Below are 14,658 nucleotides of genomic sequence, written 5' to 3'. Positions count from 1 at the left end.
GAATCATTATTCCATTGTTCCCTTGTAAACGAGGCATGCGTTTGTCTAAACTGAAAACTTAGTTCTGAGAGAGGGTCTGATCTGACCTGAAGGGGCGGGGAGTCATCCCTCTCCGCCAAGACGCGGAATGATGACGTAACTGTCTGTGACGGTTCCGGGAACTTCCCAATCCTCCTCTTGGCCTTCCATATCTCTCCCCACTGGCTGAGTACACAGTGTGGAGACAAACTGCGACAGATTATTCCCGTCTTTTATTAGGCCTAAATTAGGTTTTGGGGACACCAGTACTTCACCGCTTTTACTATCAGACCAGTCCCGCCCAAAAATCACAGTGAAAGGTGGATTTGGGAGGACCGCTACGATGAGTTTTTTAACTGATCCTCCTTGGCTGATGAAACATCGGGGGGATTTATAGAATCGGACATCTCTGGGTACACAGGTTATACTGGTCTTTACTTTCAACCACTGTCGTGTCAGTACATACTGGCGATCAACAATGGAAATGATTCTGCCGGAATCGAAGAGGGCTTCCACCTTAAATTCATTAACAACGACCACTCCCATATGAGCCATTGACAGGGGGTTTGAAAGTGCACACATTTACCCACCCCCCCATTTGCATTCTGCCTTGCTTCCAGGTTGAGGGTAGCACCCACAGAGTCGGGGACTTCGGTGCAAACTCCAGTTTTTGCCAAGAGGGCAGATTAAGAGGGACGTAATCTCCGTAGCATCTGATAAAGGACCGTTCTGCTCTGCCAAATTGCGAGGCCGTACTAGATGTTTCCACAAGCTTAATGAGCTCGTTCATAGCAGTAAATTCTCCCCAGACTGCTGGGCTGGGTGAAATGGGCGGGAAGGAAACACGACTCCGGTACTCTCCCACCTGGTCATGATTCAGGTCCGGTCCCATTCTCTTCAGGGTTTCTTTAATCCTGCCGGCTATGCCACTGTCACAAGAATGACAAAAAGACATTGCAAAGGTTTGGGGAAGCCACCCGTATAAAATTTCCTGGCTGCAAAAATGATTAGCACGAACAGACATGTTCACACAAGTGAGTCCAAAACAGAACTGATATACTAGAAGCAAGATGGCAGATTTAAAGGCCAGTAAAGGAAGTGATGTCATCAGGTCCAGAACCAAAAGTGACGTCGTTGGCTGCCCCAGAAACAGGCGGGATTTCCTGAGAATGGTCCGCGTGCTCACATGGTGATAGAATGAAATACAATTTAAATATGCTATGAAAGAAGATGCATTGTTTATAGATATTGTCATTTTCAGTAGCTGTATTCACATTGTTTTATTCAACAGCATGCATATAGTTTGGTAGACAAGGGACAATTTTAGAATTTGTATCCCATCTTAAAACCGCCTTTTTGTACGGTGTTATTATACTACAATGCTTAAATACTACATCTGGAGAGCACATACTGTACATGTCAGAAGCCTGATGGCATGCCTGCCACTCCAGCATACTAATGCTGTGACCTTAGGAAAGTTTTTTTATTCATTGCATGCATATTTCATCAAATTACAACCACATTAACCCCAAAAATACAGTAAGGTGCAGTAATTATTGATTTATTTTGGTCTTTGTTGATATTAGTATATTTGTTTGTTGGTGGTTACTAGATTAGATTAGAATAGTTTAGATTATAGTTTCAAATTTTTAATTCAGACAGGGTTTAATTTTCCACAGTCCCTTGAAAAAATATTGGTATAAACCTTGAATTTGGTTATACAGCAATATGTGACGGCTTTCTACTTATTAATGCTTACTGACATTTTTGTAAACCATATGCAGTGTTCTGAATATACTTTGATGTGTTCTGCTCATGGCTGATTTGACAAGAGATTATGCTAGTGTAATGCATAATGTGGAGAGTGAACAGGCTGTTGTCAGTGTAGGACCGACTAAATTTTAAATATCTAAATTTTAAGCTCCTCAACATAAATCCTCATGTTTATTTACTTTTATGTAAAGCAGTGAATGTTTATCTTGCATTTAGATTTTTTTTTTTAATTTCTACTTTCAGCTGTTTCTTTTCTGAAGATAAAATATGTATGCATTAATGATTTGTTTCACTTTTCATTATTTTTGTACTGACCTTGTGAATACAGTAGGTAAAATTCACATCATACTTAATGTGGGTGAAGTTGACAGTTTCTTACTGCTTTCAGAAACAAAAAGTTTACTTAGGTGTTATCTTAATCATAGTTGGCTTTTTTACTGAAATATATTCATTAATAAATATAATATCTGTAGTAGTAGTAGTGGTAGTACTGTAATGTGTATAGAGTACAGTGAAATTCTTAGTTGAATGTCAAACTAATATGCAACACAATACCACTCACCAGCAACATAACTAAAATGAAAGTATTAGAAAATACAATTTGGTGTACCAGATGTACTCCTTAATGTGTATATGCAACAGTGTAATAAACACAGAATTGCAAAACAGAAAGAATTCTACTAAACAAGAGAATTAGAGTCGCAGGATGAAATTAATGATGACGTTACAAAGAGATGAGCCTGAGAAGAGATGAACCTGAATGAAGGCACCAAAGCACACATATGAGTTTGCTTTTAATAGTATTTAGCAGCAGTTAGCAAACATCCGGACCCAGTTTACAGTGGAAATATGGCTTCCAATAAATAACATGCTTCCATTAATGCTGATCACTTTAAACTTATAATCGTTAGCTTGAGCTCCTTCACCATGGGAGCCTACATTAAATAGTTGGTGCATAGAAGTCTGCATTTGAAAACTGCTGTTTGTCCATTGCAGCTTAAGGTCCTTTAATAGTTTCTTGCATTAAAAAAAAAAAAAACGGGTTACAAACGTCCAAATATTAGATGTTAATTCTATGTTGAAACTGATCCGAGCCTGACCCCTAGTGTCAGGACCTGTTCATTTTTGGTTTATTTTCAGGGTTCAATCATGGAAGCCAGAAAAAAACAAAAAACAAAACAAAACAAAACAAAGTACAGGGTAAGCCCAAAAGTGAATATGTATGTATGTAGTATGCATCAGTATGTCAGTAATCCATATACCCCCAGCTACAAAGTAGATACTCTTTACATGTTAATCAGTTCTTAAAGGAAACTACTGGAGAAAAACTCAAAAGAATAAATAGCAGCCACATGTCCCAGAACACACTAATGAGCCAAAATCCTCGGCAAGCCTGTCATTCATAGGGCTGCAGTACCTGAGCCTGGTCATGGGCTCGAGTCCAGAACAAAGATGTTTTTTCTTTTGTCTCAGACATGTCTTGGACTTAAGAGTATTTATACTCGGACTTGACATAGGCTGTTGGTCTCGTGAAATATGTGTTTTGAGACCAGTTGCCTACTTTAAAATTTATAGTTTTAGTTTTTGTCTTTGCTCATGAGTCATGTTAGTGTCAAGTTTCCAATAGTACAGTACTAAGCTCGCTGTGCTTAATTTCAACATGGATTTTCACTCGTTATTTTTGTTCTTACCAGTTAGTGTCATGTTTGAAAATATCCTGATTAGTTCTATTTTCATTTTTTAGTATGACTACTAATTTCCTTTTATTTGTAATAATTTCTTGTTGTTTGTGGGTGCCATTACCAAGGATATCTAGGAGTCTGACTGTTTGAAAACAAGAGGGACTTGGCACAGCTTGGCAAGGGACTTTCATTTGTTTAGTGTCCTGATGTATTTTATCAAACTTTTGAGGATTCAACTGTACTGACTCCTGCTCATTAGAAGGCCGGTCTCTTGCTGTGTCTGTAAAAGCACAACAGCTTGATCTGTTGCTACAACTGAAGCAACCTTTTTTGTTTCAGATAAACATAGCCACTGTAGTCATGGTTTTGTTTGACTGAAAATGCCTTTTCTTCTCAGGATTTGCATATTACAAACAAACAAGGCTAGATGCATTCAAAAACATTTTGGCTAACAAGGTATGAAGTATTGTAGATTTTCCATCTTTGTGCAGATTATTTGTTGTGCTTTTTAAAAGAAAGTAATAATCGATAATTTCTGTCACCTCACCAGACTTTAGTTAGAAGACAACTGCAAAGTCTGCAGCTGGAAGCTTGTATGTGTACAATGCAACAGCTGAAAAATGTATTTTTTAATGTTAACTTTTTGTTTTCACGTTTTCAGATTAAAAGGAAAGAGTCAAGATGTTTGTCCATAATCTAATAGATAAGTGAGGCGTTTTTCTAGTTTTCAATATTGCATTTAAAAATTAAAATGAAAGAAGTAATGTCCTCCTGTTTCTCAAGTGCAACAATGGACTTACGTGCTACTTTAACGGACGCTAGTGAGTAGTATTGGCATTTTATGACAAAGGTGTACACACACCTACTACCTACAAACAGAATAATTCATAAAACAAATTAGATAGATAGATAGATAGATAGATAGATAGATAGATAGATAGAGAGATAGATAGATAGATAGATAGATAGATAGATAGATAGATACTTTATTAATCCCAAGGGGAAATTCACATACTGCAGCAGCAGCATACTGATACAAAAACAATATTAAAGTAAAGAGTAATAAAAATGCAGGTGAAAACAGACAATAACTTTGAATAATGTTACCGTTTACCCCCCCCCCCCCCCAGGTGGAACTGAAGAGTCGCATAATTTGGGGGAGGAACGATCTCCTCAGTCTGTCAGTGGAGCAGGACAGTAACAGCAGTCTGTCGCTGAAGCTGCTCTTCTGTCTGGAGATGACATTGTTTAGTGGATGCAGTGGATTAGATCATAGGAACTGAATTAATGAGAAGAGCTTCGTGGAGAAAGTACCAAACTCTTGGAAAAGCCAAATTCTCGATAAAGTTAGGTTAAACAGTTTCAGCCTTTTAAGCGACTATTGAATTGGTTTATGTGCCAACATGAGCAGCGTACAGATTGTTGTTGCTGGTTCATCATGCTGGAAAGATGAGGTGAATCTATGTGATATTTTAGAATTACACCTGATGTTGAGCAGGTTATGGAAATGGGAAGTTTCAGTTTAGCTTAATGGGACTTCACTTCAGCACAACTCAATTCATGAGGCCAGGGATTACATATTATTACATATTTTTAGATTGTGCTGAGTACAGTGCCAGTTGAAAACCATACTTGAAATGAATATTGTGGCCTAATTTCATCCTATAGTGTTGTTTCACTTTATTTTTGATTGTAATACATAAAATTGCAACATAATCATCTGAAGAAAACCATCTTTTGAGTCTCACACATCATGATATAAAAATACTAGTCTCTAATAATCTCTGAAATTGGAAGCATGATCATTGTTTTTTGTTTGGGATGAGAGCTACATGTTCACTACTATATTTCAGTGTCTCAGTGACTGGTCAGATCCTTTTCCATGCTTTAATTCATTGTCTAAAGTAGATTTGCAGATGTATAGCGTAGCTGAGAATCTTTTACACCATCAGAGAATTGGCATGTTTGAACTAGTTAAATTTTAGTTAAGACTCTGTCTTGGACTTGGTCTCGTTATCATTTGGAATCGGTCTTGACTTGGTCTCAACTCCTGTTTGGATTCGGTTTTGAATTGATTTCAACTAGTTGTAGTCTTGGACTTGTTTTGGACTCAGGAAAGGTGGTCTTACGACAGCACTACTCATTCAACAGTAATCTTCCCTGCTCCTTATTTCAAATGACCATTCACAAGCATACCTAAAGGTGTCAAAGAATTACACTTTTAAGATTGTGTACTATAACAAAATGTTAATGACACAGCATTGATCGGATCAACCTATGCATTTCAGATAAACATAAAAAGATTAGCAAAATGTAGAAAAAGAATTTACTTGAAACATTGAAAGCGTTATCTGTTTGTTGAATTCTGTCCAAATCTCCCAATTTTTGCAGGGATTTTTACCGTAATAACATTTTGCTTTAAATACCGTAAGGCATTTATAAAATCATAAACATTGCAGATAATCATCAAGTGCCCTTGCTGCCTTACGGGACCAACTTTTTTAATACATTATCTTTTTTTTTAATTCTTAAACCTGTTTAATCTAATTCAGAGTTGCAAGTACCAGCAAGGCAAGAATTAGATATTGCGACAAAGCCACAGTAGGTGGAGAAAAGATCTTGCTAAAATGAGGAGAACATGCAAACTCCACACAGGCACTGATTGAACGTAGCATTAGGACTCAGGATAGCAGATGTATGATAGAAGCACTAACAAATGTGATGTCTGTATATCTCTTCACCATTTATGTTAAGGTTTCTACATTTGCCTTTTCTTTACTTCAAACGTGAAACCTTTTAAATGAGGTCTCAAGAAGAAATAGGAGAATCTGAAGTAGACTGGATGAGCTTCATTGTGAATAGCTGCACAATTACTTATACATTTATTTAATGGAAAATGTCTAAATCACAGTTGAAATTATCAATGTATTTTCTTTCTTTCTTTACTTTCTCAACAGGCTGGTGACAAACATTATCACCCCACCTGTGCTAGATGTGCCAAATGTGACCTGATGTTCAAAGAAGGAGAAGAGATGTATCTTCAAGGTAATGGGCAAAACAGACTATTTGCTACAAAAAGAGCTATGATTCATTCTGCAAGTAAGCTGAAGCTATTACCATAAAAACATGGTTCGAAATATGCAGCTTTTCAATGACTGCTACTGTCTTGTAGGCTTGAGATTGTCCAGAGACATGTTAGCTTGATTAGCAACGCAAAACTACTGTTATATGTAAGCAGACGTGTATGCATTTCTGTAGACTGACTTACCATCCACCACAGGTTTTTCCATTGTTTCTGCCATTGCAAAAATAGGAACACATAGCTCTAAGAGACCCAGACAAAGAAAGGTGAGTAAGATGAATGCATGTGGGTCTGGTCACGTTCCAAGAGTTATCATCTCAAAACATTCATTCACTTTCAACCAGTCAGCTTTAAATTTAGCCTGTGATATCATAAACAGGGGATTTATGGTACTTAGAAGACAATTTAACACTTTACATAATGGACTAAAAAATCTGGTTACTTTAGAAAAGTGACCATAACAGAATTTTTCATGTGCTCATTTTTTATTTGAAATGGAAGATTTGTCATGCCTTTTCATGCACATTTTGTTTTATGATGTGAAAAGATGAGTACAAAGCAATTTGAGTAAATGTGTATTACAGTTCCTAAATCAACGATGCCCATTTGTTAAACTCTGCAATGCTGGTTGTTAAACCCAGCAAATCAGATCATCTGTTTGGCTACTACAATAATTCTTTTGCCAGTTATGATGACAATTGTGGGTGATGTTAATCCTATGCATATATTAGAAGAGAATATGCACACAATGTTGATCACATACTGTGTGACTACATAAATTTATTTTCAGTTCTTAGTTAATGAAAGTCAGTTTTGTTCAAGGGGAGGTCTCAGCAGACAGCACACAGCACTGGACTTTCCTCCATGGAATGTGCATGTGCTCAGCCTGATCTGTAGAAAACATGAAGCAACAAAGAGCTCTTGTTAGGGAATGGCAAGGGATGGGCTTCCTGTGCTGTATAGTTTCAGCTGAAAAAGCACAATGTTGTTTTCGTGCATCTATGTTATTATTGATGGACCCCTTGCATGTATGTACAAGTAAAAAATATGTAGCATTTCAATTTTTTTTAAAAGGCACTGTGCTCCAGTGCAGTGATATAAATGGGGGACACAGAGTATACTTGATTTAACTGGTGTTCTGCTGATTCCCTACGTTATAGAGATGCTGATATAGCACAGGGAAATATGGAAGTGTAAACGGGGACAAAACACTTAACATATAATGACAGATTATTTTGCTTCTCAGTTCATTTGTTTCCTTTAACACCAGAATGGAGTGTTGAATGACCAAATTAATTTACAGATAGTGCTCTTATATTTAGCTTCTCTATTGAGTTGGTTGTTGACTAGTGACCTTCTGAGTCCTGTCCACATGTTTTATGAAATATGGACAGAGGTTTTACATTATTCAAAACCTTAAAATGAGTACCGTGTGACATATGTTTCTTTGACCTAACCATAAACACACTTGTAAAATGATAAAGCAGAAAACAGAGTTAATTAAGAGTCAGGGTTCCACGGATAACCCTATTTAATGTCCAAGCAAAAAAAAAAAAAATGTTTTCAAAAATGAGCAGATTGCCATTAGTCATGTTTACATGGCTCTTCAGTCTTATAAGAGAAGGCTTCCTTCCGGTAGGTGGTCCTTGCAGTTACGACCAACTGATGCTGGACTCCCTGTGCCATTCAGATTTGTAGCAAAATAGACAGAAGAGGTGGGGCTGATGAATCGAACATCAGTAATCCTTTGGAAAGTTCTCCTCCGTTTTATGGAAAACTGAAATATTGTTAGTGACTTTTTCACACTCAAATCCTTCCCCATAAGAATTTGAGATGGACCCAAAAATGTGTAATGTACCCAATGCCCACATGCTTGACAGATTTTACCTTTACTATAGATAACTTTAACAAGTGTGCCATGAAGGATAAAAAGGTGTCCCAGTTAATATGTTAACCTTTGAACAAGTAACTGCTGTTCCATTATTGATTTGTCAGGCATCTTTGAATATGACCTTGTACTCTGTTGTTTGCAAGAGGTTAGAAATTCAACAGCAAATAGAGTGGTGGGGTGTGTGTGTGTTGGGGGGAGGGTGCTAATCCTAGCATAGAGATATGAAATCAAAGTGCAGATTATTTCTGTTGGTATCAAAGGTGTGTTATCCATGTGTGCCCCATCTGTTCAGTGCAGATCAAGACATTCTCACATCCCTGTTCCCAGAAAAAAGTATATATTCAAATGTAATTTAGTTTTTAATTAAAAAGATAGTAATAAAAATAATCACTAGTTTTTAATTAAAAAGATAGTAATAAAAATAATCACTGCATAATAAAAATGAAAATAGTTTTTATTTAGATAGAAATTATTAGTGTAGAGTGTTCATGCTATATAGCAAAATGAGAATTTTGAAGAATCTTGTGATTTGGTGATTGTTAACCTAGGAGTAATCATAAACAGGCACTTCTGATTGGAAAGATATTAATTCAGTCATTGACAAAATGTTAATTAGGCTAATGATCAAATTTATCTGTGGAAATATAAATTCATATTCACTTTACTTTGGAATAGTTTAATATACAGCAATGTCTGTAGTTAGTTGAGGTCTGATGGATAGGCTTCCAACATAATGTCTACTGTATGCTTTCTGCTTTGTATGCATGCGGTACAGTATGTATTTGTACTTGATATATGTAGCAGGGTCCATATAAGCCACGACAACACATGCAGAACAGGCTGATTAGCCTCTTACTCTGTGTGCAGTACCGCATATATAACAATGTGCAGTAAAACCTCGAATATCCATCAGGGGTATTGACCGAGGCCGTGACGGATAAGCTACTTTAAAAATGATATACAGTAGATTAGTTTAGCAAATAGACATATTTATTTACAAAACAAAACTATAGTAACAAACTATAATATCGTTTTAACAAAATTAATTAATTCATATAATATTGTAATGAGCATAATAAGAAAATACAACTCAGAGTCTTTGTTCCATAACCAACGGTGCCCTGTCTTATACGCCATTATCCTGGTTACAGAGCAAACCTCCAAAACAATAAAAGAAAGCTTTCCCTACCAATCATTTTATCTCCTGCCACTTACATTCTTTTTTTCTCTATATCACAAACACTCCTGCTTATTATCTCCTGACTCCCTACTCAAAACCTCCTTACACCACACCTTCCTTTTTCTCCTAACTTCTGTCACTCATCTCCTAACAGAAGTGTCCACCTCTTACAGAACAGATGCCCTTCACCAAGTCCCATCACTAACAGCACTCTTTCTGCTCCCATACAGCAAATCACCAGCTGTCTGCAGATCACAATATATTAACAAAACATAATACCTGTATAGCAGAATTTAAAAAGAAAATTACAATATAGAAGAACATTAACATTAATACAGAATGACATTACCATCAGTGGTTTCCATTTTCAGCACATTTTTCAATTTTGTTGGCATCACTGTTCTTCCTACTCCATAAATTGAAGCAATACTTGAAACACTGCCGCCATTTTATAAATGTTTAATAATTTCAATTTTTGTTACAATTCCAACACAGTTATCTGCCATAACAATGTATAGTAGAATAATTATAACAAAAGAGAAAAGTTACGAAACACTATTAAAACTGAAGGTACGTAACTGACACTATGGTACTGGGGAAGACCAATACATGCTAACACAAGGGTAAGTTGTTCCATATAGGCGTCCTACACGGCAGTAGTAGCACAGTAATAGGTAGGCGCTGGCGGTTTATGGAGACTGACGGTTAATCGAGTGATGGATAATTGAGATTTTACTGTATTTAAATATGCAAGGGACGTTCAAAACGTTTCCACACTTTTTTTTAACTCTTTATTAAGAATTTCAAACACAAATTACATCACTTTTCTTTATAGTCACCTTCGTTTGCAATGCAGTTTTCCCAGCGACATACCAGCTTTTTAATGCCCAATTACTATTTCTCCCACCTTCACCATTTCCAATGAAAATATAAAAGTGCAGAAACATTTTGAACATCCCTCGTATTTTTTAGCAAATATGATGTCTACAGTATATAATATTAACAACACTGTAATTATGTTTAAAAGGTTTAACTTTCTTAAAGTTATAAGTTATTCTCATGTTACCTTTAATAAAAACAAACATTCTTTAAAAATTGCAGATCATATTACTCTTTCCTAATTATCTGATGCATATTTTCTAATTTAGGTTCTACTATTTGGCATCCTTTATGTAGACAGTCTGCAAAAAGTGAAGAAAAACATAAGGTGAGATAATTTTTCTACATTTTCATTTGGGGATAAATGTGCAGCAGCATAAAATGCAGTAAATGTCCTTTAGATGTTATCTCTTTTCATTCTTGATTCAGGTAAAATGTATCAGATTTTCTCTTACAGCTTCAGAGTAGATGAATACACACTCACAAACTAGAAAATTGTTTTATTCATTATGGACGAAAAACTGTAGCTCAGCCATTTTTGTGCAGAAAGTAAAGGCCGCTGTATAATTTTACATAAATGTAGTCAGTAAATATGAAACCACACAGCAAATTAAATGTAAATATGAAAATGATTTAATACAATAATTTAGGCAATTTTGTAGTTTAAAGTAGGAGTTTATTATATAACATATACTTTAATGGCAGTTACATCCAGATGTCCAAACAAAACATGAAAATATTTTATGTAGCTTAGAAAAGAGTGCAACCACCTGACACAAACCCTGAAATGGATTAAATGGGTTTCTGACTGTTATGTTATGCTGAATGGAGTGCCACAATCTAATTTAAAACGTGTCTACTGAGTTTAAATAATATTATTGGGTTGTTATGTTATTCTTATTTGTTTGATTTGATTATGTTATTTGATTGTGTTCAGTTGTATTTTTTTTGTTTTCAAATAAAAAGAAAAAAAAGGTTGCTCTATTTAATATATTTCCTCATTGACAGTCAAACTTGTAGTTTTATTAAACTATACATCAGAATGTTAGAGTCAGTACAGAAATTTGTAATGCAATTTTTAACCAACTTCTTCTAGAAGCAGGTGCGGATACACTTCAGTGATGATATCTCACAGGTTTGTAAGTGTGGCTCTCTGCATGGATGCCATTCTGCCTAATAATGCTATGCATATGCTTTAAGGGCTTAGAATACCTGGCAGAATTAAAAAGCTACCTAATCAGCTGTTAACCATGTAGTTTTTTCTTGCTACCCTTAGTCCATTTTAATTCACTCCCTGATCAATTTAGGTAGTATTAATCTTACACCTGGGAAAAATATTTAAGGACAACCACTATAACCCATGAAAGAACACTTCTTAAGTTATTTTTAGGGAGTGAAAATTGTTGCTGTTGCTCTGCCCTGTTTATTGTTGTGATAAGGCAAGAATTAGGAGATGATAACTGACTTGCTAGCTTATCTGTAATGCTGTATTCAATTTGTAAGGGACGCCTGGCAGATCAGCCCGACCGGGACGCCCCAAGGATGGAAGGATGGGAGAAGGCAGCTACATTTGGACACTGCCTCCTCCAAAGCTCTAGATGGCAGCTTCCCTACAGCTTACTGGTGTGCCAGATTCCCACAGGGCATCATGGACTTTAGAGTTTGGTATCGCAGCCCTGCTGGGTACCGTGGGCAGTGACAGGGGATGCTATGAGAAGCCCTTGGGACTCTTATTTCCTACATAGCCTGGAAATACTAAAGTACTATTAAGTCATGAGGACGGGAGTCCAGAAGTACTTCCGGGCTAATGAGAAACTCAAGTTCTCCCTCTGACCCGGAAGTGCTGGCAAGTCATGTGGACGGAAGCACTTCTGGGTTGGACCATATATAAAGGACTGCTGAAAATTCAGCAAGGGAGCCAGAATCGGGTGGTTGATGGACGAAGCTTGCTGGGAGGTGTGGAGGGGAAGAGAATTATAATTATTGTGTTATTTGATTCTGTTATGGTGGCTGTGGTACGTAGGGAGCACTGTGCAAGAATTAAACAAAAATAATTTTTAGTGCTTTCATCTGGTGTCCTGAGTGTCTGTTTGTTGGCTTTAAAGGGGCAACAGCAACCCCTAGCGGTCACATATCGAATTTAATATTAATGTAATGCTTTAACCTTTTCTATTAATCTTAGTTTATGCATAATTAACTAAAGCTAGTTAAACTATCTCTTGCATTTTATTAACATGGGTTAGCAGATATAAAATGTAAGCTGTTAACAGTGAACTTAATGTGGAAAAACATTACTTTTATCTTTTGGTTAAATAACCAGGAGTTCAAAAGTACTTCTTTCCCTTCCAAACTACCATCTGCCCATTTGCTGGACCGACCTTTTCCAAAAGAATAAGAATACAACAAGAATTACAAGAATTTGGAGAGGAAATGCAAACTCTATATATACAGTGTCTAATGAACTGGCCATAATATCTACTATGCCAGCTGAGCCATGGTGATTATGATTTTGGATGTGATGGTTCATAATTGTATCAAAGCTGTTTTCACAGCCACTGAATATCATAAGTAGTCACCTGAGTGTTCTCCAACATGAAAACATTTCATGTGTGACTTAAAGTGATTAAATATTTTTGGGTAAACTGAAGCAAGCTATCTTTATGTCACTAGTGGAAGATGTGCATTAGATTCAGTTGAATCATTTATTTGAAACTTTGTTCTTTTAATTATATTTCCTGATATGATTGACATGGTAGATTTATATCAGTTCAGAGGATTTTTTGCCCTAGGGAGCCCAAGCCTAATAAATTTATAATCACATAGACATGATTAGCTTGTATTGCATGCACACGTTCTACTTATGCCTTTCTTCTCTTGAACACTTATGCATGAGTGATGGACAGTGCTAACAGGATTATTTTCAAAGGGTTTAGAAAGAGCACTGTAATGACTACATTAATTAGAGCAACTCATCAATAACTGGAATCACTGTAGCCTCTGGTGTGTACCCCTGTTATGATTAACTCATGGGAGTGACCCACTTTTTCACCTACTAAGAAAACCATCATGCATTTAATGACAGTATACAGTCATGTGTAAAAGAAAGTACATCCTTTTTCAGTTCTATGGCTAACATATCAAAAATGGCTAATAATCACATACATCTCAGAAAGTCCAAAAATTAGACTGACACAAATGATATTGCATTTTCACATAACTATATGGTATAGTAAATGAAATATCTCGAGTATACATCAAGAGAGGAATTGCAGGTTTGATACAATGGAGTTTGCACATTCTCCCAGTGCCTGTTTGAGTTTTCTCTGGGTCCTCTGCTTTTCTTTCCACACCCCAGACATGTTAGGTTTAAGTACTTAATAGTACCTCATCCATCACCTCATCTGTCTTATTAACAAAGTCTGGTCTTCCAGACTTGAGCACTTCAGAAACTGATAAATTACAGTTTTCTGTCGGAATTGATTAAACTATGCAGTATGTGCCTATGCAGATTACGAGCATGACTGCTTTCTCCATCTCTCTGTCTCTCTCTCTATAATGAAGAGGTATTTGACTGCCAAAGGGATATCAGGGAAAAGTTATGGGGGTGCATGGGCATAAAAGAGGTCTAGTCAGGCCTATTTTGAAACCTACTTGGTGATGAGAAGTCTTCTTCAAGTGTCATTGGGGTATGTGAACACCGGTTCTCCAGCTCCTCAACCCAACACAGACAGACGCAAGGCAAAAGTCTAGCAAAACACACTGGCTTTATTTCAGTGGGAAACGCTTTTTCCCACCTGCACAGCACAGTTACAAAGGCACAATGAAGCACAATAATGAAAGCAGCATATATAAATGCCTTTATTTTCTTGTCTCTGTATCTTACTGTCCTTCCTCCTCCACTACTCCTCTAGCAAGCTTTGTCCGTCTTCCTCTTGACTCTGGCTTGTCCATTTGAAGCAGGCAGGTCCTTTTATCTTCCACCTGGGAGTGCTTCCAGTCTCCCATACACGTGGTCTGAAAGCACTTCCGGATGAGACAGAAACCCCATCAAATAGGGCTCCCCAACCTCTGCAGCAACCCTTGGTGGCACCCATGGAACCCAACAGGTTTAACAAATCCATGTCCCATGCTGCCCTGTGGGAATCCGAGACAA

General features: G+C 36.8%; 1 protein-coding gene across 15 annotated transcripts in view; it reads left to right on the top strand.

Moving 5' to 3' along the window:
* Positions 1-14,658, top strand: part of ablim2 (actin binding LIM protein family, member 2) — a 209,424-nt gene that overhangs the window by 86,010 nt on the left and 108,756 nt on the right. For 8 of the 15 annotated variants that reach the window (XR_007934938.1, XR_007934936.1, XR_007934931.1 and 5 more), the window contains exons 7-9: positions 6,431-6,518; positions 10,775-10,833; positions 11,602-11,640. Coding sequence is in view for 1 of the 15 variants with exons in the window: in XM_028801896.2 (XP_028657729.1) it covers positions 6,431-6,518; positions 10,775-10,833 (147 nt within the window). In the remaining 14 variants the exon portion in view is untranslated. The remainder of the gene's footprint in view (positions 1-6,430; positions 6,519-10,774; positions 10,834-11,601; positions 11,641-14,658) is intronic. The other 7 variants (XR_007934939.1, XR_007934937.1, XR_007934934.1 and 4 more) reach the window with 1 other exon arrangement.

Source organism: Erpetoichthys calabaricus, chromosome 5, assembly GCF_900747795.2.
Source record: "Erpetoichthys calabaricus chromosome 5, fErpCal1.3, whole genome shotgun sequence".
Classification (NCBI taxonomy): Eukaryota; Metazoa; Chordata; class Cladistia; order Polypteriformes; family Polypteridae; genus Erpetoichthys; species Erpetoichthys calabaricus.
Note: the sequence above shows the minus strand (reverse complement) of the source record. Positions and strands in the feature narration are given on the sequence as shown.